This window comes from Rattus norvegicus, chromosome 19 (assembly GCF_036323735.1).
Source record: "Rattus norvegicus strain BN/NHsdMcwi chromosome 19, GRCr8, whole genome shotgun sequence".
In the NCBI taxonomy this organism is placed as follows: domain Eukaryota; kingdom Metazoa; phylum Chordata; class Mammalia; order Rodentia; family Muridae; genus Rattus; species Rattus norvegicus.
In genome coordinates, this window is record NC_086037.1 from 15614112 (window position 1) to 15640301 (window position 26190).

At 41.6% G+C, this 26190-nt stretch overlaps 2 protein-coding genes across 6 annotated transcripts in view; both read left to right on the top strand.

Moving 5' to 3' along the window:
• LOC134483152 (uncharacterized) overlaps positions 1-26190 on the top strand; it is a 757250-nt gene that overhangs the window by 552462 nt on the left and 178598 nt on the right. The window lies entirely within an intron of this gene.
• On the top strand, positions 17907-24968 carry LOC134483533 (disks large homolog 5-like). 3 transcript variants are annotated; one of them, XM_063278765.1, is made up of 6 exons: positions 17907-18055; positions 21317-21476; positions 22652-22795; positions 23426-23589; positions 24309-24414; positions 24538-24968. In XM_063278765.1, exons 2-5 carry the CDS (start codon positions 21466-21468, stop codon positions 24371-24373), a joined length of 384 nt encoding a protein of 127 aa, XP_063134835.1. In that variant the 5' UTR covers positions 17907-18055; positions 21317-21465; the 3' UTR covers positions 24374-24414; positions 24538-24968. The 3 variants fall into 3 exon arrangements, with proteins under 3 accessions (XP_063134835.1, XP_063134834.1, XP_063134833.1); XM_063278763.1 differs by lacking the exon at positions 17907-18055 and adding an exon at positions 20027-20286 and having other exon boundaries at positions 24538-24953; XM_063278764.1 differs by lacking the exons at positions 17907-18055; positions 24309-24414 and adding an exon at positions 20024-20286 and having other exon boundaries at positions 24538-24957.

Consider the following 26190-nt stretch of genomic DNA (forward strand, 5'->3'; position numbering starts at 1 on the left):
TTTTGAAAATGTTGCATACAGCCAACCGGGGACCAAAACCACCCAGGAGACTACTGATACTTGACACACATAAAGTCACCTCCCTATTTTCATATACTTTATGGCAAGAAGTCACCATTGCTGACCATGTGTCATTATCCAACGTGCTACTAAATGGAAGAGTTGGGGTCAAGGAGGTCACCCACAAAGCACAAAACACCCATCTCAGATACATATGTATGCTTTATTGAATCCAAACATTCATGGATTTCAGGACACAATTAAAAGTCCAAACACAAGGATAAGAGACATAGAAGAGAATTGAGATTTCTAGTTCATAGGTCCAGTAAACATCTTCAACATATCATAGCAGAAAACTTCCATAAGGTAAAGAAATTAAAGGCCATAAAGGTACAGGAAGCCTAAAGAACGCAAATTAATTTAACCAGAAAAATTTGCTCCATTCACATAATAATTAAAACACTAAATACACAGATAAAAGAAAGAATATTATACAGGGTAAGGTATAAATATCTACTAAGAAATGAATTCAGACCTATCTGAATTACACCAGACTGCTCAACGGAGACTGAAAGAGCCAAAAAAATCCTGGACAGATGTAATGCAGACCCAGGTTCTTATTCCCAGCATAATTCGCAATCACCATGAATGGAGAAACCAAGATATTTTATGACAAATACAAATTTAAACTAAGAAAGCATAACCGAGGATAATAGGAGGAAAAATCCAAGACAATGAGCTAAACTATACCCAAGAAAAAACAAGAAATTAATCACCTCACAATAATTTCAAAAATAAGAAGAGAAGCACCCAAACATAATTTCACCTACAACCAGAAAAAGAAGAGACAGCAGCAACCATTGGTCTTTAATATCTAACCAGACCCTCTGTCACCAATCCCCCAGTTCCTAGGGACAAAACTGCCAGCAAAAGTGTATACACGGATGGGTCTATGGTTCTAGGTAACTGTGTAGAAGAGGACTGACTTAAGAGGCATCCATGTGGGGAGAGGCCATTGACTACACAGAGGCCTGTTGCCCCACCAAAAGGAGATCCTGGAGTTGTGAGGTGGGAATGGATATGTGTGGGTGGGGGAGCACTGTGATATGGGCAAAGCTGAGCAGAAATGGGATTTAAGATTTGATGAGGGCAGTCTGGAAAGCAGGAAAACATTTGAAATATAAATAAATAAAATAACCAATTAATAAAAAAAAATAGCCTAAAATAAGGTAGAAAGTGAAAAGATAAAAGAAAACTTACACCAAAACAAAACTAAAGAAATCCCTGTAGTGTATTAGTCTAATTCTGCTTTTATTTAATGCTAATTTGTAGAACTCAAGACTGGTTAACCCCCAAACGCTGACCCTGCTCCCAGTTAACTGTGATCATAAAGAAGCCAACAGCCAACAGCTGCACAGCAGAGAGATGGGGGAGGTGAGCTTTGAGGGCTTTGCTAGAGAGGATCATGAGGAGGGAAGAAGGAAGAAGAAGCTGCCAGAGAATAAAGGAAGAACGTGTGTGATGGAGAGGAGAGAGGAAGAGGACAGCAGCCATGGTTAAGGGAGAGGAGAGCCTGGTCCTGAGGGCTGTCCAAGGGGAACAAAGAGCAGCCAAGATGCTACACAGTCAGTAAGAGTTGAGCGTTATTGTTTGGAAAGTAGATCTGATACCATGGAGGGCAGGCAGCTGCCCAGCTACTGTGCTGACTAATGCACACTAAAAATAAATTTAACACAATATGTATAACCAGTAAGACAGCTCTGTAGAGGATCCTAAAAGGAATACTTTAGCTTGAAGGGAAGCATAAACTATTAGAGAAAACAGGAAATGATTTAATAAAACTACAACAGTCAATCAAAAGAATCCAATAAAAACCACAAAAATTAACAAAATGACAACATTTAATACATAGGTTTAAATAATATTTGCACGTCACTAAACTCAATTCCCCAGTAAACACACATACATTTAGCAAGAAACATGATCACCATCATGATAGATATAGAGGATATACTAGGGAAACAGACCTAAGACACAGGTCCCTATGGCGATTCTATGCAATTTCTCTATCAATAAAAACCACCAGAAATGAACCCACACACCTATGGTCACTTGATTTTTGACAAAGGAGCCAAAACCATCCAATGGAAAAAAGATAGCATTTTCAGCAAATGGTGCTGGTTCAACTGGAGGGCAACATGTAGAAGAATGCAGATCGATCCCTGCTTATCACCCTGTACAAAGCTTAAGTCCAAGTGGATCAAGGACCTCCACATCAAACCAGACACACTCAAACTAATAGAAGAAAAACTAGGGAAGCATCTGGAACACATGGGCACTGGAAAAAATTTCCTGAACAAAACACCAATGGCTTATGCTCTAAGATCAAGAATCGACAAATGGGATCTCATAAAACTGCAAAGCTTCTGTAAGGCAAAGGACACTGTGGTTAGGACAAAACGGCAACCAACAGTTTGGGAAAAGATCTTTACCAATCCTACAACAGATAGAGGCCTTATATCCAAAATATACAAAGAACTCAAGAAGTTAGACCGCAGGGAAACAAATAACACTATTAAAAAATGGGGTTCAGAGCTAAACAAAGAATTCACAGCTGAGGAATGCCGAATGGCTGAGAAACACCTAAAGAAATGTTCAACATCTTTAGTCATAAGGGAAATGCAAATCAAAACAACCCTGAGATTTCACCTCACACCAGTGCGATTGGCTAAGATCAAAAACTCAGGTGACAGCAGATGCTGGCGAGGATGTGGAGAAAGAGGAACACTCCTCCATTGTTGGTGGGATTGCAGACTGGTAAAACCATTCTGGAAATCAGTCTGGAGGTTCCTCAGAAAATTGGACATTGAACTGCCTGAGGATCCAGCTATACCTCTCTTGGGCATATACCCAAAAGATGCCTCAACATATAAAAGAGACACGTGCTCCACTATGTTCATCGCAGCCTTATTTATAATAGCCAGAAACTGGAAAGAACCCAGATGCCCTTCAACAGAGGAATGGATACAGAAAATGTGGTACATCTACACAATGGAATATTACTCAGCTATCAAAAACAACGAGTTTATGAAATTCGTAGGCAAATGGTTGGAACTGGAAAATATCATCCTGAGTGAGCTAACCCAATCACAGAAAGACATACATGGTATGCACTCATTGATAAGTGGCTATTAGCCCAAATGCTTGAATTACCCTAGATCCCTAGAACAAACGAAACTCAAGACGGATGATCAAAATGTGAATGCTTCACTCCTTCTTTAAATGAGGAAAAAGAATACCCTTGGCAGGGAAGGGAGAGGCAAAGATTAAAACAGAGACTTAAGGAACACCCATTCAGAGCCTGCCCCACATGTGGCCCATACATATACAGCCACCCAATTAGACAAGATGGATGAAGCAAAGAAGTGCAGACCGACAGGAGCCGGATGTAGATCGCTCCTGAGAGACACAGCCAGAATACAGCAAATATAGAGGCGAATGCCAGCAGCAAACCACTGAACTGAGAATAGGTCCCCTATTGAAGGAATCAGAGAAAGAACTGGAAGAGCTTGAAGGGGCTCGAGACCCCAAAAGTACAACAATGCCAAGCAACCAGAGCTTCCAGGGACTAAACCACTACCTAAAGACTATACATGGACTGACCCTGGACTCTGACCCCATAGGTAGCAATGAATATCCTAGTAAGAGCACCAGTGGAAGGGGAAGCCCTGGGTCCTGCTAAGACTGAACCCCCAGTGAACTAGTCTATGGGGGGAGGGCGGCAATGGGGGGAGGGTTGGGAGGGGAACACCCATAAGGAAGGGAAGGGGGGAGGGGGATGTTTGCCTGGAAACCGGGAAAGGGAATAACACTCGAAATGTATATAAGAAATACTCAAGTTAATAATAAAAAAAAAAAAAAAAAAAAAAAAAACACCAAGCTCTAGAGGTAAATGTCTGTGTTAGTGCTGACCTACACCACCAGACGTACATTTTTTTAAGTAAATAACAAATCTTGGGGCTTACAATGTAATCAAATATCCTGAAACATGAGTTTGCAGTGTTCCCTACATTGTTTAAATCAAGCACTTTGACTACCATTTTGGTTGTTTCCAATCCTGACTGAGTGCATCATCACGGGAATCCCAAGGAAAATCAGAAATGGGTTCTTGAAGCTGTTGCACAGGGCCAGTATAGACCTAAGTGCCACAGAGGAAACCTTGATTCTTATCACAAGGGATCATTTCACCATCCCTCTTGTCACATAACTTATGGCAAGGTGTCACCTCTCCTGACCTTAGCTTCTTCTCCTAAATGCTGCCAAAGGGAAGATTTGGTGTCAAATCATTTGTCTGTGAGTTCCCCAACTTTTCCCATCACACCTTGGTTACTTGCCGAACCAGAGAGAACAAGGGCACTCTCTACCACAGCACTTCTTCATGCCCATAGCCTATCAGTCTGCTGGCAGGGACTTGAATTTTTTCTGCCTGACTCTGCCTGACCCTGACCCTGACCCTGACCCTGACCTGTCCCCAGCCCTGGCCCTGGCCCCAGCCCCTGACCCTGACTCTGACATCTCCTACTTCTTCAGCCCAAGACATTTGAGATCTGGAGTAGCCATTCCCTGTACCGGCCCTGCCATTAGAGTCTAAAGGCAGTGAGGACAGGCCCAGCTGACACTTATGTCTCCCCATCCCCAGATGTGTTTTGCACAGTTCTACACTCACTGCTTAGTTTGAGGGACCCCAGCAGGTGGCAGGCTTTGCTGAGCCTCAGGTGTGCCCCTGGGGCAGTGGGGGGACTTATGATTGAGGGAGGACATTCAGGGAGGTGCAGGCCTTTCTCAAACTCTCTGATCATCCATCCAATACCCTCCCTGGTTCTTGCCCAGTGGAAGTTGGGAAGCCACTTTTCCCTGTCCTGTGTGACTTTCCCTGCATTGTGAGCTCCCCTGCAGGAGATACTTTCACATGCTTCTTTAAAAGCACCTGTTCCTCAGATCCAGATCAGCTGTGAAAACAGGCTTCTTCATGTCAGTGTGCTAGCTCCTCCTCCCAGCTCAGAGCTGCCACACCTAAGGATCTTCCAGCCCCAGTGCTGGGTGGGGCCCACAGAGGACTTAAGGCAAAGTGTTTCTTCTGTGAAGTGACTTAGAACAGAAGGTTCAGAAGTGACAGTCAACCCCCAAGTGCTTCTTCCAGGAGAAAGCAACCAGCTCTCCCTTTGAAACAGTGTTGGCTCCCACATGACCTAGTTCTGTGATTGGAGAAGATTTTCTGCAGCTTAATTGCCCAGTCAGAGTAGGGCTACATCCTTGATCCATGCTCATTTCCACAACAAAAAGTCCTCCTCCACAACCTAGGCCTTGAGGTGAACCCAGGTCTTTCCAGGACCAACAGACCTGAGAGAACAGAGGGCAGCCCAGGGGAGAGAAGAGACCAGAATGATTTTAAGCTGGAGAAAACTCCCATACTAGCCATTTAACAACTTTTGTCCAGACCGTGGACTGCAGAATCTTAAGATAACATTTTTCTGATATCAGCTGATAAGTGAAGCTGAAGTCCAACCTGGGTGGGATCATCCCAGGCAGGGAGGGGATCTGACTCTGCAGGCCTGGCCAGCCTCTGTGGTCTCCTGAAAACAATTGTTGGTCAGCTGTTAATCTGAAGTGAGAGTAGGTTTTTGCCAACACAAACAGATGAGATTTCAAGTTTCACACACTATGTTAAAGACACACATTTACACTAGGGGATTTGAACTTACTTCTGTAGAAGTGACGGTAGGCCAACAGAGGGAAAGCATTCTTGCCTTTAGCATTCTGTCTGTATCAGAGACTACAGGGACTGGCTTCCTGGACAGATATATCCAAGGAGACAGACATTGTAATGGGGGGGGGGGTTGAGGTAAGAAATATCCTGGGGACAGTGATTTCAGATTGAGCCAGGAATGTCTGTGTCATTAAGGCAAGCAGCCTTGGGCCTGCTAAAACTTGTCACTACTACAGGGCATCTGGTCCAGGTCCTTCTGAGATGAAGGCCTCTCTTTATAAAAGAAAAAAAAAGTTTATTGAGTAATGTTGCTCAACCTGTGTGTCGTGACCCCTTCTAGGAGAATGTATGTCAGATACCTTGCATATCAGATACTTAGCATGCTATGACATATAAGAGTAGCAATATTAGTTATGAAGTAGCAATGGAATAATTTCCTGGTGGGAGCCATCACAGCATGAAGAGCTGTATTAAAGGGTTGCACCACTAGGAGTGTTTTGAGCCACTGCCATAGAAGTTGACACATGGGAGCAGACTCCTCAGCTGAGTAGAGACCCATGGCAAGGGATACTGTGTCCTACCTTGGGACCCAGAGGCAAAATCTATCCCAGGAGTCTGTGGCTCACCTTGTCTTAAATTCTCCCAGGGTCAAGAATAGCATTGATCATCTCAGCAGAGTCAGCTTGCACAGCCCACATCAGGCCCATGGCTTCCCTTTACAGAGAAGGATGTGGGTCTAAGTGACAGCCCGTGAGACTGAGGGGACTCTGACACTCATTTGCTTTGAGCTGTGGTTTCTTCACCTGTAAAATGGGGGTGTTTCTGCTGAATTGGGTTGTTGTGGAGATTAACAGAACATACAACCTGCTCAGTGTCTGCCTGGCATGGACCCTGCTGGTTAAATGGAAGCTCTCGATGGTGATGCATTTAAAAGTAGAATCTCTAGCCCGATACTGTTAGATGTAGGTGTTGTAAGCATTTTGTGATTCTAAGACAGCCTCGCATTAAAACAGAAGGCTCTTTTTTTAATTTTTTAAAAAATGAATCAGGTATAAAATGCCAATATGAAATAATCATACTCAGAATTGAGCTAATTCCTGTGAAGTCATTTAGTTTTTCATTTTCTGCTTCTATTTTCAAGGCATCTAGAGTAGAACTATCTGAGATCCTAAGGCCTTCTATTATGGTGCTACCCATTCATTCCTCTCTCCTTGAGGACTTCTCAGGTGACTTAAGAAAACCTGACTTCTTTTCAGATTGTCCCCAGCTGGTGTGATCTCTCTGTCGATGGCCCTTGCCAAAAGCTGCAGAGCCAATGTGTTGTTTTACAACACAAAATTCCAGACGTTAATTTTTACCAATGAAGTTTCAGGAGCCAGATACAGAAGTCAACTCCCAACTGTCCTTCCTAATTCACTGACCTCCCAGAAGAGCATTCTTCTTCCCTCTGCACACTTTCTAAAAATCCTTCAACTCAAAGACTTTCCATTGGTTTAGTTATCTTCATTTCCTTTCAAGTCCTTCCTTGACCATCTCTGAACCTAAGTGCAGTTTTAACTTTGCAATAAAGGTGTGTGGTAGGTTAGCCTTACCAAATTAGAGTCCATGTTTGCATCAAACAACCAACCCTCGTGTTAAATGTCTGTGCCATGGTGATGCTATACCACACAATAGTTTATCGGTAAATAATACATTCTTGGAGATCACAGTGTGATCAAATATTTTGTAACATAATTAGTAATTTTTGGTCTATTATATAAATTAAGTTCTTTGACAAGGATTCTGTTGATATCTGTCATATCTGAGTGCATCATCATAGGAAACCCAAGGAACATCAATCCTGGGCTTTTGAAACTGTTGCACATGGCCAACTGGGAACCAAAACCACCCAGGAGACTACTGATACTTGACACACATAAATTAACCTCCCTGTTTTCATATAGTTTATGTCAAGAGGTCACCATTCCTAACCATGTCTCATTATCCAACCTGCTACTAAATGGAAGAGTTGGCATCAAGGAGGTCACCCCACAAAACACAAAACACCCATCTCAGATAAACATGTATGGTTTATTGAATCCAAAACATCCATGAATTTCAGGACACAATTAAAAGTCCAAATCTAAGGATAATAGATATAGAACAGAATTAAGATTTCCAGTTCATAGGTCCAGTAAACATCTTCAATAAATTATAGCAGAAAACTTCCATAAGGTAAGGAAGAAAATGCCATAACTGTACAAGAGGCCTACAGAAGGCTAAATGAATTGTACCAGAAAAAACTCTGCCATTCACATAATAATTAAAACACTAAATACGCAGATCAAAGAAAGAACTTTAAAAGGGGTAGGGTATAAATAACCAGTAATAAATAAATTCAGACCTATCTGAATTACACCAGACTTCTCAACAGAGACTCCAAAAGCCAGAAAAATTTGGGCAGATGTATTGCAGACCCAGACTCCTATACCCAGCATAATTCTCAATCACCATAAATAGAGAAACCAAGATATTTCACAACAAAACCAAATTTAAACAATATTTTTCTTTAAGAGAGCACAACAGAGGATAATATGAGGAAAACCCCAAGAAAATGAGCTAAACTATACACAAGAGAAACCAAGAAATTAATCAACTCAATAATTTCAAAAAAGGGAAGCAAACAAACGTGATTTCACCTATAACCAGAAAAAAGAGGAGAAAGCAGAAACCATTTGTCTTTAATATCTAACCAGATCCTCTGTCACCAGTCCCGCAGCTCCTAGGGACCAAACTGCCAGCCAAAGTATATACAAGGATGGCTCTATGGTTCTAGGTAACTGTGTAGAAGAGGACTGACTTAAGTGGCATCATGGGGTGGGAGGCCATTGACTACCCTGAGGCCTATTGCCCCACCAAAAGGAGATCCTAGAGGTGTGAGGTGGGGATGGATATGTGTAGGTGGGGGAACACTGTCACATAGGCAAAGCTGAGCAGAAATGGGATGTAAGATTTGATGAGGGGAGTCAGGAAAGCGGGACAACATTTGAAATATACATAAATAAAAAAACTAATGATTAAAAAATAGCCAAAAATAAAATAAAGTAAAAGGTAAAAGAAAAATTAAAACAAAACAAAGCAAAAGAAATCCTTGTGGTGGAGTGGCCTAATTCTGCTTGTATTTTACTGCTAATTTGTAGAACTCAAGACTGGTTAATCCAAAAAAAACCTGACCCTGCTCCCAGTTAACTGTGTTTATAAAGAAGCCACCAGCCACCAGCTGCACAGCCAAGAGCTGGGGGAGGGGAGCTTTGAGGGCTTTGCTAGAGAGGATCATGAGGAGGGAAGAAGGAAGAAGAAGCTGCCAGAGAATAAAGGAAGAACGTGTGTGATGGAGAGGAGAGAGGAAGAGGACAGCAGCCATGGTTAAGGGAGAGGAGCACCTGGTCCTGAGGGCTGTCCAAGGGGAACAAAGAGCAGCCAAGATGCTACACAGTCAGTAAGAGTTGAGCGTTATTGTTTGGAAAGTAGATCTGATACCATGGAGGGCAGGCAGCTGCCCAGCTACTGTGCTGACGAATGCACACTAAAAATAAATTTAACAAAATATGTATAACCAGTAAGACAGCTCTGTAGAGGATCCTAAAAGGAATACGTTAGTTTGAAGGGAAGCATAAAATACCGGAGGACACAGGAAATAATGTAACAAAACTATGACAGTCAATCAAAAGAGGCCAATAAAAACCACAAAAATTAACAAAATGACAAAATTTAATACATGTCACTAAACTCAATTCCCCAGTAAACAGACATACATTTAGCCAGAAACAGGATCACCATCATGAGAGATGTAGAGGATATACTAGGGAAACAGACCTAAGACACAGGTCCCTATAGCAATTCTATGCAGTTTCTCTATCTAGCTGACAGAATAGATTTCAAACGAATCCTGTCCACAACATGTAAGGACATTCACTTCATACTTTGCAATTATCAAAAGATACCACAACTCTAAATAAATACATATTAAACACAAGCTTCCTAATTTTAAAAGTACATACTATCAGATAGATATGAAACTACAGATTAGCTATAACAGTGGTTGTAATTGGTTTTAATAGTCCATTCTGACCAGTTGACAGATCACATGCAAATAAACAAAAGAGGATGAGCAGAATTCAGTGACATCATCAGTCAAATGGACCTAACAAACTACACAGAACTATACATATATTTTCTATCAGCCTGTGCTTCTGTCTCCAAAATTGACTACGGGTTAGGACACAGAACAACCCTCAGGAAAGATAAGAAGGTTGAAGTAGTGTCGTGCATTCTATCTGAGCACAAAGGAATCAAACTGATATCACACAATTGAAAGTACAGTCAGTGCACACACTCATGGAAAGTCAGCAACACAAACAACACACTACTGAAAGGGCCAAGGGAGAAATCCATAAGGAAAAATTAAAATTCCTAGAAACGAATGACAATAAAAACACAAGCACCACAAATCTCTGTGATACAACATAGTTTTAGGATTTATGTTGCAATCAGCAAAGCCACGGGAGTGGACCCATCTAATCCCTTTGTCATTCATCAGAAGTAGCAAATTTGGAGTGCGCTCTTTTTGGTTTATGCCGTGAATTTACTCACCACATTCCCAATTTCCCATTGCAATGATAACATTTAATTTTGGCATTACACATTGGATGTGTATAATTTGCCTTTTGATTTTGTAGGGGGAATAATTAAGGGACTGCCTGGAGTATCATAAACACTGTGGATAAACTGTACAGAGACCGAAAGACTACAGGAGTCTTGGAAGCTGAGCTAATGTATTTTTTTATTATGATATGTTTAAGAACCTATGGGGAATTGGGAGTGGAATATGCTGATCTGAATGATAATGGCCCCCATAAACTCATATATAGGAATGATTATTCCTGGTTTGTGGAAATGTTCGGTAAGAATTATAAGATATCGATTTGTTCGAGGAATGGTATGAGATTGGGCATTGAGGTTTCCAAATTCAATACCATTTATAGTTAACAGTCACTTTCTGTGTCCAACTTGCAGATAAGATGTAAGATCTCAGCCAGTTCTTTAGAAACATGGTGTCCTACCTGCTGCCATGTACCCCAGCATAATAATCAAAGACTCATGATCTTGAAACTGTAAGCCGCAATAAACTTTCTTCTATAAGTTCCCTTGCTCATGGTGTCTCTTTGCAACATAGAAAAGAAAATAAGATTGGAAGGAACATTTAAGTGAAAAATTTCTCAATAAAATACTGACAAATAAAATTCAGGAAAATACCAAAAGTATCAGGTACCATGATGACGCTGGCTTGATTCCAGAGGTACAAGAATGTTTCAACAAATACAAATGAATAAACAATTTACCACATAAAACCAAGAACAGGAAACACATGATCACTGCACTAGAGGCAGACAATTTCTTTAGCAAAATCACACAGCGATTCAAGAAAAAGTCCTGCAGAAGCTGAGATATGGAGAAGACATAACTTCACAATACAAAGGCAATATACAAGGCCAACAGCATCCTAACTGGAGAAAAATCTTAATGCATTTCCACTAAAATCAGGTATAAGTCACAGATGTTCAATGCTGAACTTCATGGGAATGAAAAAAAAAATCTCAGAACTCACATGAAAGCACAACTGAGCAGGGCAGTCAGACACTGCTAACTAATAAGACAGTAAAGCACTGCGGGAGGCATCACCTTTAATGATTTCACGTTCATTTTGGGGAATAGTAAAAAAGAAAAACCAGCATGTTAATATCATGAGAGCAGACACAGTGCCTAATGGAATAAAATTGAAGAGCCTGATATTGGCCTATGTTCTTATCAGCATTTGGGTTTTGAGAAAAAGGAAAACAAACAAACAAAACAAAAAACTCACCACCCCCCCTCCCACCACCACACACAAGTGCAGTTTTCAACCTGTGGGTTGCAAGCCCTTCAGGGAACAACCACATATGAGACATGCTTTATACATGATATTTACATTACAATTCAAAACAGTAGCCACCTTACATTTATGACTTAGCAATGAAATAATTTGGTAGTTGGGGTTGGTTACCACAATGTGAAGAACTGTATTCCTTGAGTTGTTCTTGGTCATAGTATTTTTCTGCAGTAACAGAAATGTGACTGATATATAAACTGGTACCGAAGTGAGTGGAGATGTTTGTGAGGAACCTCTTGATTTTTTGGAGGAGGGTGGGAGACTTTGGATTGGGAAAACTGTTGAATTATTTAAGGAGATCTTAACAGTTTAGTTTGCCACATGGGAGACATAAGTATTGTGAGTCTGTGTAAAATAGAGCCTCTCTGATGAGACTTCAAAGGATGGCAGGAACTCTATTGGTGACTGGCTTAGAAGCAATTGATATAATTTTGGCAAACAATCTGTCTCTTTTCTGCCTGGTTACTAAGAAGTGACCTGAAGATAAATAAAAAACTGATTGACTAATTGTTTTGAGCAAATTTCAAGGGGTAGATATTGGGTGACCTTCCTCAAATGATAGGAATGTGTGTTTGTATTTTCAATTGTTAATGTAGCCAGGACTTCAGTTAATCCTGCCACATTCAGGGTCTGGACGCATAGGAAACTGCAAGGTCTCCCAGGATTTGGAAAATATCCCAATTGTTGTAAGGTCCTAAAACATGTTGTCACCCCACACAGCCCGAAGCATCTTAAAAGAACATGACCCCCTCATTCTCAAGAGGAAGGGTGGGTGGGTGGTTATTTGTCTGCCGTGGGTTATAGATGTTTATTGTCATTTAGGGGGTTGGTTGCAAGTTTTTACTGGCCATGGTCAGGGAGGAAACAGTAAAGCAGATTAGAATCAGGAATGTCTTTCTTCCTTTCTCTTTCTCTCCTCAAACCTTTTTCTCTCCTATCTAGTGTTGTGGGAAAGCAGGAGAAAGGGGCAAAAATGACAAAAGCATAGATTATTCTACCTCTTTTTATACTAGAACACAACACCAAGTCACAAAGATTTTAGGATGGCATGGATTTTGGATGATGATACAATTGAAAATTGTACTTGCATAAATGATTTAATTATTTTTTAAGATATAAGTATACAAAGCTTATTCATAATGTGGTGTAAAATTCTAATTCTATAAAATTACTACTGCACACTGCCATGGATACTTAAGGAATGCAAGCTAGTACTTTTCAACTATAAATAATCAGTCTTGTAGTCATGTTAGGTACTGCTTTAGTTAGGTACAGAAATAAGGTTTCTTTAACTTCCTGTGTATGTTTTTAAAGTTAAGCAGAAAGTAAATTCCTTGAAAAAAAGCTACATTTGTCCACTGAGATAGACTTTACATACAAAGGAGGTTCTCAAATCCTTTAGAGGTCTGAAGAATCTGCCATTTCAAATGTCCTAGTAGTTAAAGGCTTTTCACAGTGGGAGAGAACTCAACTCCTGGCATTGTCCCCAGTCTATTCTGAAGAAGATGATTGGCTCTAAATAATCCTAACTGGAGTTTCCTTGTAAAGGAGCAAAGTGGCCATTGGGTGAAATAGTACCCACTTACTGCTGCTGCTAGAAAGCTGTCCAAACTGTGCAGAAGTGGATCATGGGAGGTCTGTTGTCCAAGTTTTTGGAGAAAAAATAGGATAGTCCTTCAAGTGACGTGCTTCAAAGGATTGTTGTCAGAGCTCCTGGCCCAGTGAGTTGAAGGTGGATGCCACAATGACACAGGAACATTTGCTGACAGTCTGTCAGGGTAGCCAACAATTTCTGTCATTTCTTTAGATTTGGAAGCTGTTTGCTCTGAATTTCCTTTTATTCAGGCAACATTTCTCCTTCTCAGATCTCGGATGGGGTTGAAGATTAGATAGTTTAGTCTTAACATTTTCTTGTTATGAGAATCAGAAAAGAAAACTTGTTCACCATCGTGCAGGAATGTGACAGCCAGGAACCTGGACAGGAACAGGGTGGACATGGGAGGCCCAGAAAGCAGGACTGGACGTATAGCCCACCACAGCATCAGAACGCCTGAGACAACCTCTCTGGCTTCATAAATCCTGAGAATTGAGAATGGGGATGGCAGGAGAGTGTGCGTGGTCTGACCACTGCTCGGGACTTTTTAAAGCATGTACCACTCCCGAGCACATAGAAGAGCTTGAGCAGAAAGAGGCAGGTGCCCAGAAGCTGCTGCTGTGGTAGGAGGCAGTTATGGCGGTTGGAGGAGGAGTTAGGGGCGGAGTTAGAGGCGGAGTTAGAGGCACAGGAGGGATGGGAGAGGACCGAGGAGTTTCCTTGGAAGGACCAGAACAGACACCATCCTTACCCACTCCAGAACCCCACCCAAATCCACCCCACACCTTAAAATGCCCAGTCCACTGCCAAACGTCCCCATGCCAAGCATTCACTGCTTTATCCCCACTGTGCTCATTTCTTATTTTTTTTTAACTTCTTATTTATTCTCTGTGAATCTCACATCCTGCAGATCAACTCCATTCATCTACCCTCCCCTCAGGTCTGCACTCCACCCTTGCATCCTGCTCTAAATCAGAGCAAAAATATTCTTCAGCTGCAAGCTGAAAAAAGAAAAAGAAAAAAAAAACACCATATATCCACAAAAGAGGTGTAAAATTATAAAATGAAAGACATAAACCCTTAAATTACTTAGAATTAACAAAAGTACTTTTGGTCTCAGAGGATATATTATGGCTAAGAAACACAAGTTATGGTAGAGGATATAAAAGCTTAAAAAGTAATATAAAGTGATTTAGGTACAAGATTTTTAGACTAATATAGTTTAAATAATGAAGTACCTTCTCCAATTTTGCCAAATACAAAAAGATGGACTGAATATTGTGACTAATTTTTATCTGATACATATCTTAATTTTTCTAATTTTATCTAGGTTATTAATATTAAACTAAAGATATTTCTTGGTGTAAAGGGGAAATGCTGAGGTGACCTCCCTTTGTACTAAGGTGTGTCAACTTTCAATTGTTAGTTCTGAACTGGCAGTGAGCTAAGTGCTGGCAGCATTTCTCTTGTCATTTCTATGTCCCATCATCAGGTTTGCTATTTTTTAGATGTTTGTCCTTCTCACCAGCTCAACACAAGCTAAGAGATGTATCAGGTGTTGTCTCACTGCCGACTGGATGTAATAAAGATCTGATGGCCAAGAGCTGCGCCAGGAAGTATGTGGGCAGAACTTCCAGGCACAGGGAGGGAGAGGAAAACTGAAGCTGCAGTTTCAGAATAGACATGGGAGGGAAGAGATATGGAATCGGAACAGGGAAGAGGTAAAGAGCTTACCACCCGGTGGGTCTCATAGTTAGAAGAATGGGGTTAAATTTAGAGAAGATGAGGGACTGCCCAGTGAATGCCCTAAGATTCAAACTATGTTAGAAGTCTCCATGTCCCATTTACACCTCAGGCAGCTCTGTGAAAATAGTACACAATACAGTATTAGCATGGCTTTGAGTCTGTGGTTTGGTTACTTTTGGTCACTGTTCTTCAAGACTGCAGGACAAGGAACAACACACAGGGCAAACACATGAAAACCATGTGCAGCTTAGAGTGGAAAAGATCACTAAGAAGTTTAGTGTTACAGCAAAGTCATGTGCTGAAAAGGAGGGTGACATAGCTAAGGAGATGAATGTTATTACACACAGGCCTCCTGCCTCTGTGCTGTAGAGATGTGGAAGGTGTCCTCAGGGCAAGCCTCTGCTCAATTAAAGTTAAAACTTGGAAAAGGGAGCTCAATAGATTTCGAGCTCCTACAAAGCAAGTGCATAGGGAAGCTGCTGCAGTTGTCATCCAAGTAGGCAGCTGACAGGTCAGTGCAATTCACGTGGGACTGAATTTTGAGGAAAAAACATTTTAAGATTCAGGATGACACGAACAGGACCCGGTGACTCTCGCATTTATTTTTTTTTTTTATTATTTGCTGCTTGAATTAGAATGATACTCATAGTCTCATTTTTTTGGGTTTTCTTTCATCACTTTATCTACATTTCCAATTTATCTCCCACTCCATGTTCCTCTACATGAGTCTCTCTTCTGTCTCCCACACCCTCTCTCTATGAGATTGCTCCTCCACCCGCCAATTCACTCCCACCTCAGAGGCCTCAGTTCCAATATCATGGTTCATGAAGTTTCCTCAGAAACAAGGGTCTCCCGTCCCAGTGATCCCAGATAAGCTAGTCCTCTGCTACATATCTACCTGGAGCCATGGGCACACCCTGATTCTTTTATTAGTTACCTTAGTTAAGGTGTCTCTTCACAGCAATAGAGCAGTGACTGACAGGCTTAAATTCACTTTGCATCCCAATTGCTGTCCTTTCTCTTGTTACTTCTCTCCCACAGTTCCTCCCCAATGTCCTCACACCATCTCCTCTGAGAGAGTAGAGGAATATCCCTCAGAGTGTGCCTCCACCAAGACACATCAAGTTTTTGTAGTGCTGGTGGACCTTCTCCCACTGAGGCCAGGGAAGACACCTGAGTTAGGGTATCAGATTCCACAGACAGGCAAACCTTTGGGGATAGCCTCGGCTCCAGTTACTTACAACAGGGTATGTAAAACTGTATTTAACTTACAACAGTTTATTTACCGTCACCTGCAACTCCTCCTGAGGAACAGTGCTCTGGCCTGATGCTTTTGTGTTCAGCCGTATCTTCCTCTTTCTTCTGTGCTTACCACTGTAACACAGGAGAAGCTTCTAATATTAATGTTGCCAGATCGTTCCAGTCTTGGGGATAATTCTATTCTGAGTTGTGTATGGATTTAATATCTTCTTTACATATGATGAATGTATACTTCAGGAAATGACTGCTTCCTTGTTTCTATTAAGATCTAATCTCTAAGGGATTCTGATTAATTTTCCTGAATCTTGGGGTTATATATCTTAGGCCACCAGGTTGGTATGTCATCACTCGCTGAAGTGAGGTTAATTTTATAACACCTTTTGGCCACCCACTTTCAATGTCATTATGTGGTATTGCCTTAGGCTCTTTTATACACTCCCCTGGCTTTGGCTGAGTATATGTTCGAGGTCTCTCTACTACTGTGCAAAGAAGTGGGAGCTAGAGCTGAGCCAAAAAAATAAGAAAGTATTTGTTCATCCAAAAACCAAAACAAAAAACAAACACATAACCAAAAATAGTTCTAGGGTTAAATATTTGTCCTGGTGCTGAACTACACTGCCAGAAGGTTTTTTGTTAAGTAAATAACACAATCTTGGGGATGACAATCTGATCAAATATCCTGAAACATGGGTTTGCAGTGTTCCCTACATTTTATAAATCAAGTACTCTGACCATCATTTTGGTTGTTTTTGTGTTTCTGTGTTTGGTTGGTTTGATGTCTGAGTGCATCATCACGGGAATCCCAAGGAAAATCAGAAATGGGTTCTTGAAGCTGATGCACAGGGCCAGTATAGACCTAAATACTACAGAGGACACCCTGATTCTTAACACAAGGGATCATTTCCCCTCCCTCTTGTCACATAATTTATGACAGGATGTCACCTTTCCTAACCTTAGCCTCTTTTCCTAAGTGTTGCTGAAGGGAAGATTTGGTAGCAAGGGGTCTGGACTCAAACCACACCAACACTGAATTCATTTAAATAGGTGTAGTTTATTGAATGCACACACCAATACAGTTCAACCAGAGCAACAGCTCACAACTGGGTACTGGACATTGCTAGGCCCAGCTCATTGCAAGATCCACGTGGGCTAAAGCACAAGTGCTGGATGCTGCTGTCTATGGCCCTGACTCAGGACAATTACACATAATTGTTCCTATTTGCCTTGAATCTGATGGGTCCTATGTGAAGTTTATAGTTGGGGAACTTGTTAATAATAACAAACCTCATAACATACAGAACATAACAGGGTATGTGACCAGCACCACACACTTCAGTGTCAGGTTTTTTTGTTTTTTGTTAGTTTGTTTCTTGGCATCCATGATGTGGAGGCATATTACAGAACAATAGGAAAGAGCTGGCTGCTGTGTAACAAATTTGCTGCTATTAAGGTAGGTATGGGGGCAAGACCTCAGCAGTAGCCCTTAAGACGGGAAGGAGATGATGTGTTTGATAACTGAAAGGAGCTGCCTCAGCTGTATTTCTCTGCCTGCTCAGTGCCCATTCAACATCACTCTGTCCCTGAAGAGGAACTCAAGGTCTGCTGCCCGCTGCCTGTGAGCCAGGACTAGGCACAGAAAGGCAAGGCCACAACACTGGTTTCCATTTCCTCAGTAATGCTGGATTTCCACTAACGTACTTGGATACACAAATACAGTGTGGTAAGTTATAATAGATCCTAATCATTCTTACATAGGGCAGCAGTTGATTGACTACAACTAATTCTATTTAAGAAAAAAAGAAACCTGACTCTTATGGAAATACACAAAGAAATATCTAAGATGGTGGGGAATGAATTCTGCCATGGACTGACCTCAGAAAAGTGGGATTGGGAGAAAGATGCATGGTTAAATAGCCCACCAGGTTCACATTGTGTCAACTTGATTTAATCTAAGGACAAAGAAGTGGAGTATGTCTGATGACTTTCTTCTAACCCCTTGAAAGGATCCCTGACAATTGGCCTCAGTATATCACACTTCTTGATGGGGCAACAACACTCAAGGAAGCTTTAGATTGTCATAGGCACAGTATTATGCTACAAACACAGATTAGATGATACTAAGATGTTCAGATGGCGATATCCATTTCTATGCACTCTTAAGTGGACCTAAGGAAATAGAGATCAAGATCTTTAGAATAGAAAGATCAGTTCCAGCTTTTTCTACCATTCCAAACTGAACAACTGGTAGGGAGAGAATGGTAGATAATCGAGAATTCGTAGATGATGCTTTGAATGAAGTGTGGGTTTCTGTGCTGGTTTTAGACAGGCTCTCAAGTATTACATGTTGCCCTCCCCCTGGCTGGCCAGGTTCACTATAAGCTCAGATAAAACTGCTTCCACTTTCCAATACATAGGCTTGCAAGAGTGGCCTCCAAGGACTGTGAGGACAGCATTAGCCTTTGACAGTTGAGGTGTGCAACCCACAACTATAGATTTCGTAGTTTTCAAATGTCTACCAGCTATTTCAGGTTGTTGCTGTTATATGCCTGTCAATCAAGGACAGAGAAAAATAACCTGATAGAGAGCGAGGACATGGTGATCACATCCTTGCCTCTTCTGTATGTTCTGGATGAAGTTTGTTAAAATTCCAATTTATATAGGGCCCATCACATTAAGGGTCACTGTGCACTGTTCTATCTAAAATGGCCTAATCAGAACTGACTCCCATATAACACTTCCTGCAGTCCTCATATGAGAATCTTGAGCTTTTTGTTTTGACTTTTTCTTTTCTCTTTCTTTCTTATTTTTTTTCTTTATAAGTTGAGAGAAAGATAGGGCCATGAATTTGCCCCCAAATTTGAACTATGGATGTGATCAATCAATGTTAGTGTGTGCATTTTATAAGGTATTCATTTTTTACTGTGATAGATGATTTTGTGTTTGGTGGGGTGGCCATTTCCCAGTGTACAGGTGCTGGAACCTCGCTCTATCCACTTAATGATGTTTATAGCCTCATTTTAGATGTTTATGTGTACCCCCTATACCTCTTGACTATTTCATTTTTCTGATATGAACTCATGGTCTGTCTTACTCAGGCCTGTCAGCAGTGCTCCTTTGGCGACATTGGTGCAGAGAGGAGAACCCCACAAGCAGCATGAGGTTCCCTTCATTGGTGGCTCCAATATTAAACTTTCCTCTGCCAACTGGTCTCCACACTTTTCCTAGAACCATAAAGACTTCAAATCTTTCAACCAAGGAGTTTTCTGGCAATTGTCAATTGCTAAGCACATGACTTCATGAGTGTTCCCCTAACACACACCCATGTTATAACCTACCATGCAGACTATTTCTTGATGTGATTTAAAGCACTCGTACATAATGAGACAGGAGAACTTTTGACTGTATATTCAAGTTGGTATGAAATCTCAGGAAGTTTTAATGGCTAACATTGGTGAATGTGGACAATTTGAGTTAGGATGAGACATTTTGGGGCAAGATATGGAAGGAAACATTCATTTAAATGCATAGGAACTACTAAGTTTTTTATAATCAAGCCTTGAGGAAAATTTGGCTTTGGAAGCAGGAGATGCTCAGTGGCTCTGCCCCAGGAAAGTCTCCTGGAAAGGGCACCTCTGCTTATGCTCAGTACAGGGAGAACATTAGCAGGAGGCAAAGTCTGCTCCCCGTGACATCTGCTGTCCCTTCTTGGACATTCTATTGTCTCCTAGAGAGTTCTTGGCATCCTCTGTGATGTCACCTGTACTGTAGTGACGACCAGTGCCCTAGTTTCTCTCAGTCTGAGTCTGGCAGTCACAAGCTAAGACATGTTTTCCTGTCTTAGGGGGCATTTTGGGAGGGGGAACATCGATTGTGGAGAGACTAGAGTGAAGGAGTCTGGCCTTTCGTCTCAAAGTAATGATGGACAAAGACAGCACTTCTGGGGAATGTGTAGTAAGTTCTGGGCAGTATATTTTGAGCTTCCTGTCAGGGGGGCTGCAGGCTTAGGCTGACCTTTCTAGCAATGGGCCATAACAACTGGAGCATCTGAAAAGGAATTGAATTTTCATGAATATCACAATTCCTTAAAGTCAAGGATTTCAGAACTTTAGTTTCCCCATCCCCACAGGGAGGATATGGTAAGGCCAATGCTAGTATACTGTGAATTTCTGGCCTTTACTTTTACAGTGCATTTGTTATGTTACATTGATATAATAACACCATCAGGAGTCATGGAGGGTCCACCTTTTCTGAGTTTAGACAGGACAGCCATGTATTTCACTATCATTGCTTCTTTAAATACAGTGGATATCTGACAGAAGGAACAGGGAGAGAATTGTGCTCCAGGCAATAACCTTATGTTCTTAGACCTTCTCTGATTTCTTCTAATTGCAGGGTCATCGTTAGCTTTATATATTAGAGGTTGTGTGTTACAAACATTTTTCTAAAATACCAAAACTATTTGGAACGTGTAGACCAAGATTCAGCCTGTATCCTATTGGCACTTCTGGGGCATTTGGTGTTTCAAATAGGGGAATTGATAAGTCTGTTCACCATATCCTCCCCAGAAATGCATTTTACATCCAAAGTTGTTGGCATAGAGTATCAGGGTAGGACATCTGAGTGTCTCCAATCACTCAAGTTTTGTGGATGGTGAATTTATCATCTGACTTCTGAAACCACAGGGGTGAGGGTCCTGAAACCAATCTGGACCCCGTTCAGCTGATAATAATCCGGGAGAAGCCATCTCCGTGGTCCATGTAAGCATGTGATATCCGGCATAGGGAACACCTGGCTGCTTACATCTCTTGGTCTCTATAGAGTAGTGGGGAACTGAGATCCACTGAGGAGGCCTCATAAGCATAGACCAATCGCCTAGCAATGACACTGGGTTCCAGGCTTGTTCTGTGTAGGCCTCACTGTGGTCTATGTACACTCTATGCATTCTCCACATGCAGGTTCACTTGTGTTCTCCTACCTACAGATGCTGGGAGAGAAACATCATCCCCTGGAACTGCCCTAAGCGAGAAGCAGGCCAAGAAGGAAAAGGAGAGACTGATTAAAGAGCTGCAGCTCATTACCGAGGAGAGAAATGACCTGAGAGATCGCCTGAGGTTTCTGACAGAGAGATCCATGAAAAATAGGTATGAACCGAGCCAAATGGTCTTGTTTCATTCCTGGGTCTGCAAGGTTACCTTCATCTTATCCATTTAGGTTTTGGGTTCTAGAAAGCTGTGCCTCCCTAACCACCCTGTGCTAAACCTCACCTCCCATATAGAGGAGATTCAGAACCTGACCCTTCCTGAGGAGCGAGATGGAAAATGGACTCATCTGCTTCCATTTATTGAAAAGCAGAACTTGTGGTCTGAATGAAGATTTCAGGAATAAAGTCAGGGAGAGTGAGTGCCCAGTGTGCATTTGCAAAGCCCTTGACAGCTGGTGGCTTTGCAAGATTGTAATTGCAGTGAGTTTATGGTGAGTCTCTGTACTTGCTAGGCAGGGGACTGAGTGCTGGAAGATCCAGGCAGCAGCCTGAGGGGCCTGGTCTCAAACTGTTCATCTCAATGCTTGACTAGAAGGTCTCAGGCTCAGGCCTGTTTGTCATTGTCTGTGTGTCTTATACTCTGAGACAGCAATGGTGCATGTATTTCTCCTGGTTCTCACAGTGCTCTCTGTTTCTTTATTTGTCTTTCTCTTTCTCTGACTCTTTACAATTCTCTATATTGTGGGTGTGTCTCAGTTTGTGAGTCTGTGTGTGCAAACGTCCAAATGCATATGGACAACTTTTATATGTTTATATTTCCCTCCACACTTGGAATCTAGTGGTCTATGTCTTGGGCTGAGTATTTACCTGTAACACTTTCATGGTGAGGTGAATGCTTTGTTCTGGGAGCCCCACTGTCAACAGCACAGTTCTTTGCCTATGTGAGCACGTTTGCCTGTATATTTGTATTCGTTGTGCAGATTATAATTTTGTGTTGATATATGGTCTTTTATCAAAACAGGATAAAAGAAATCACAGATTTCTGGGTGTGTTGGGGTGGGGGAGCATGGAGAGGTGTGGCCAAGGCTCTTGATAGCTTAACTGGCTTGACTGCAGATTTCTTCTTGACTGAACAAAGGGAGCCAGGGAGCCCTCCATCTGGATGCTGAGATTCTGGTGTCCTGGACTCAGAAAAACACGTTTCTGAAGCTGAAGAACATCCCAATATGTAGAATTCAGAAGGTGTCCTTCCAGGACTGGTGTAGTACAGGACCCACCCTGAGTTCATATATTCCTAAATTCTGATGTTCATTGTATTCTATCATTTGGGGCCAGGCCCTACTTCAGGCCAAATCCATATTATGAAGACCTGGAGAGAATGGAGGAGGCGGTCATGTCAATTCTGCACAACTTAGAGATGGAGAACACTGAGATCCATGAGAACAGCCATAAGCTGAAGAAGGAGATGACCTTCTCTAGGTAAGTCCTGGTCAGAAAAGCTATCACCTGTGGAATGGCCATTTCTGATTTCTTTGTTCTGGATTGGATGGTCTTCAGCTCTGGTTCTATCTCTTGTGCTGTTTACACATCAGTGTGCCAGGGTCATTAGGACTCAGTTTTCAGTTCCATAAAAGACTGTTCCTCATCCCAGGATTGTCTAGGCATCTTCAGAAGGCTCTAGATAGAACAGCACTGATTGAAGTCAGCAGGTTATTAGGCTGACCTGGACCTCTGGGGTCATACCAGGTTTTACAACACTCAGTGCGTGGACCACATGGTGAGCATGACCTTCTCTTGGTTCTACTGACCTCCTTTGAGGGTATTGGCCCACTGCTAATTGATGTTGCCCCCATGCATTGGGCTTTCATGGATAGATGTAGATCTGTGTTCTTTTTGAGAGATGTGGACAATAATTGGTGCTTGAGCCAAACAAACAATTTATTCTCCCCCGAATTAACTCTTTGTGGTTTGTGCAGGAGCATTATATGTATCGAGATGTATTTTATTAAGTCTTCATGGGTATCTGGGTCCTGGTAGAGTTAGTGGCACTCAGGAGTGGGAATGGGAGAAAGGGGCAGCAGGATCTTACTATGCAGACTGTATTTCCAGAAACCTGCTCAGCCAGATACTGATGGAGAACACATGCAGGAAGAAGTTGGTCCCACTGAAACAGGAGAGCAAGGAGGTACATCTTGATTGTGCACTGAAACAGAAATATTTGGTTGACTTCAACAAGAAAGATAAAGACCAGCAACGTCCAGACCCAGCATCTGGTAGGGACGAGCAGATATGTTAGCTTAACAATATCTGATATCATTTCCCAATTTGATTCATCTTTGCTTTCTCCTATCACCTTTCTATTTACACTCACAACCAGCCAACCACCTCATGTAATGGAATTGTTCATTGCTCTGCCTATGCACAAGTATTCTGGGAAGGTAAACACTTTTCAGAAACTGAATTATTGTGCAAGCATATTTTGCTGCTCTTTTTGAAGCTGCAGACTAGAAATGGTGACAGATTAATAACACACCTCATTATTGCATATCCATGTGATAGATTGGATCCTATGCAGAGTTTTGAACAAGTTCTTGGTTCTTTGACAAGTGACACTCTCTGGTCATGTGACTTCTTGTGTAGGAAGCACCTTTCTGGGATAAGAACCAAGTGCAAATGTCAAATTAGTTCTTGTCATTGGCTTTAACCTTGGTGACATATGGACATCTCCTTTCTTCCTGCAACCCAATGAGGTCTCTTCCCATTGCCCTGTTCTTGGTTTGCACTGGTATAAGTCTGGGTCCCAGATTGTCAGCCCACATTACTGTGAGGCTTGCCGGAGATTTTTCTCTTCCTGCAGTTAGCAACAATGATATCAGTTAAAAGGTCCATGTCGACTTTCCAATAGAACTGAGTTGGTAGAAGGCAGCATTCTGACAGCTGGCTTGCATTTCCCCACAAAATCAGTGTCTGAAAAACTGCCTTCCTCTCCCAGGTCTCAGAAAGTGCAAGAGAGCTGGAATTGGACACAGCCCAGTAAGAGAGCTTCCTGAAGAATAAGTTGCTTTCTCAGGAGTCTCTGATGACAAACATCCTGAATGGTAACAACATTTTTTGGATGAAAATTCTTCCTCAGAGTTAATTTGTCATTTCTTAGAGACCCTAAATTTATATAACAGTAAGCCAGCCTGACTGATTGAGGTCTTACTCACTTTCTTCTTCAGAAATCACCACTTAAGAGACAACTGGGGGGACCGCCTTTCATTATGTGTGCTAGAAGAGGAACAGCAATACATCTGTGCTTTTAAATGTTCATGAAGAATATGATGTTTAGAAATATTTTTGTTATGATTTTAATTGAAATTTTTTTTGTTGTTTCATATTTATATGTTCTTGTTACTATTTTTCACTTTCGAATATTTTTAAATATTTTTATTCATTTTAATCCTGTTTTGTTATAAAATGTATTCCTTATGAATAAATATTGAATTCTATCTCTTGACTCTTAAAACCATCATTCTTACTCAAGGGTTCTGTCCCTCCTGTGGACTTAGAACTGACAGGTGGAGATGGATCTCTGCATGTTCCATGGAGCCTGGGCTAATAAGTGAATTCAAAGTCACCAAGGGGTACCCAGTGTGACAGTGTCTTTTGTGTGGATAATGAGGCTGTTTCTCGGACACACACTTTATGAAGTAATCACTGACATGCTCTACCCAATTGTTAGGGTCCATGTGGTTCTTCTGAGAGAGCAGCAGATGCTCTACCCTGTGAGTCATCACCACAGCTCCTGCAGGTGGCTTTTGTTATTCCACATGAGGTGCTGTATTAGGTGGACAGGATCACCTCCAATCAAATAGAGAGATCTCAGGAGATGTGTGTTCACAGGGAACTTACTGAGCCCTGCGTGCTCAACGTGTTAGGTTGTCAGGCATCCCTACAGGGCTCTGGTGTCCCCACTGCTCATTGAGGGTCAGGATCATCCTCCAGCATCACTTAGTGTCCATATTAGAGCAGATCTTTCACCTGTTATCTATGATGACCATATGTATTATGCACATCTGATAATATACAGAATAGAAACTAGATTCCTTTAGTCCAGATTGGCATAATGAGTTTTTTTATTGTTAGCAAGAAAATTATTTTAATCTCAGCAGTTTAGGGAGGAACCTCAAAGCATCCATAGTGAATGTAGCCTGCAGCTGTGAACACAGGTTTCTTTAGGAGAGCAGGCCTGTGCAAGCCCAACCGAGGTGGGACAGTTCAAGCTATCCGTTTTCCATGTACAATCTGGGATCATATTGAGAATGTATTTTTTCCAGGTGACTGATTTCCAATTTATGGAATTGAACTAACTTACTGAGAGTGGAGGTGACTCAGAGAGTTAAAGTACAGAAGGAATAATCCAGAATGTCCACAAAAGCTTGCTGTCACCCCAGGGCTTTTCAAAGCTCAGCAGCTAGAGAAGCAATGTAGTATTTGGTTATTCTCATGCTTAGGTCTAGTCATTCATTATAAGCTGACCATGACACAAAAAGAGTCATCTGTGTCACAATAGAAACTAGTTGTAACTAGATTCACCCCACACTATCACATCACTACCGTATTTGAGGTTCTCAGTTACTATCTAAGAACCTGGAAGAGGCCTGGGTCTTGCTACACAAACTCATAATTTATGTCTTCAGGACACTGTGTGCTTTGTTCTGTTGATGCTACCATTGGCATACAACACCTTGGATACTTTGTGCTGACATCTGTGACCTGAGACAATAGTTCATGTCATCCTAACCTGAATAAACTGTCCTTAGAGTACAGTGTTGTAGGAGGGGCCTTCTTTTCCTGTGAGATAGCAAAACATTACCACTCTTCAGTCAAGT

Bases quoted from the DNA above. Each gene is read 5' to 3' on its own strand.
- LOC134483533 (XM_063278763.1), top strand. From the start codon at position 20,160: ATGTTTTCCTGTCTTAGGGGGCATTTTGGGAGGGGGAACATCGATTGT. The intron at 20,287-21,316 runs GTAAGTTCTGGG...TCCTACCTACAG, and splicing joins GCACTTCTGGGGAATGTGTA to ATGCTGGGAGAGAAACATCA. The intron at 23,590-24,308 runs GTAGGGACGAGC...TTCCTCTCCCAG, and splicing joins ACGTCCAGACCCAGCATCTG to GTCTCAGAAAGTGCAAGAGA.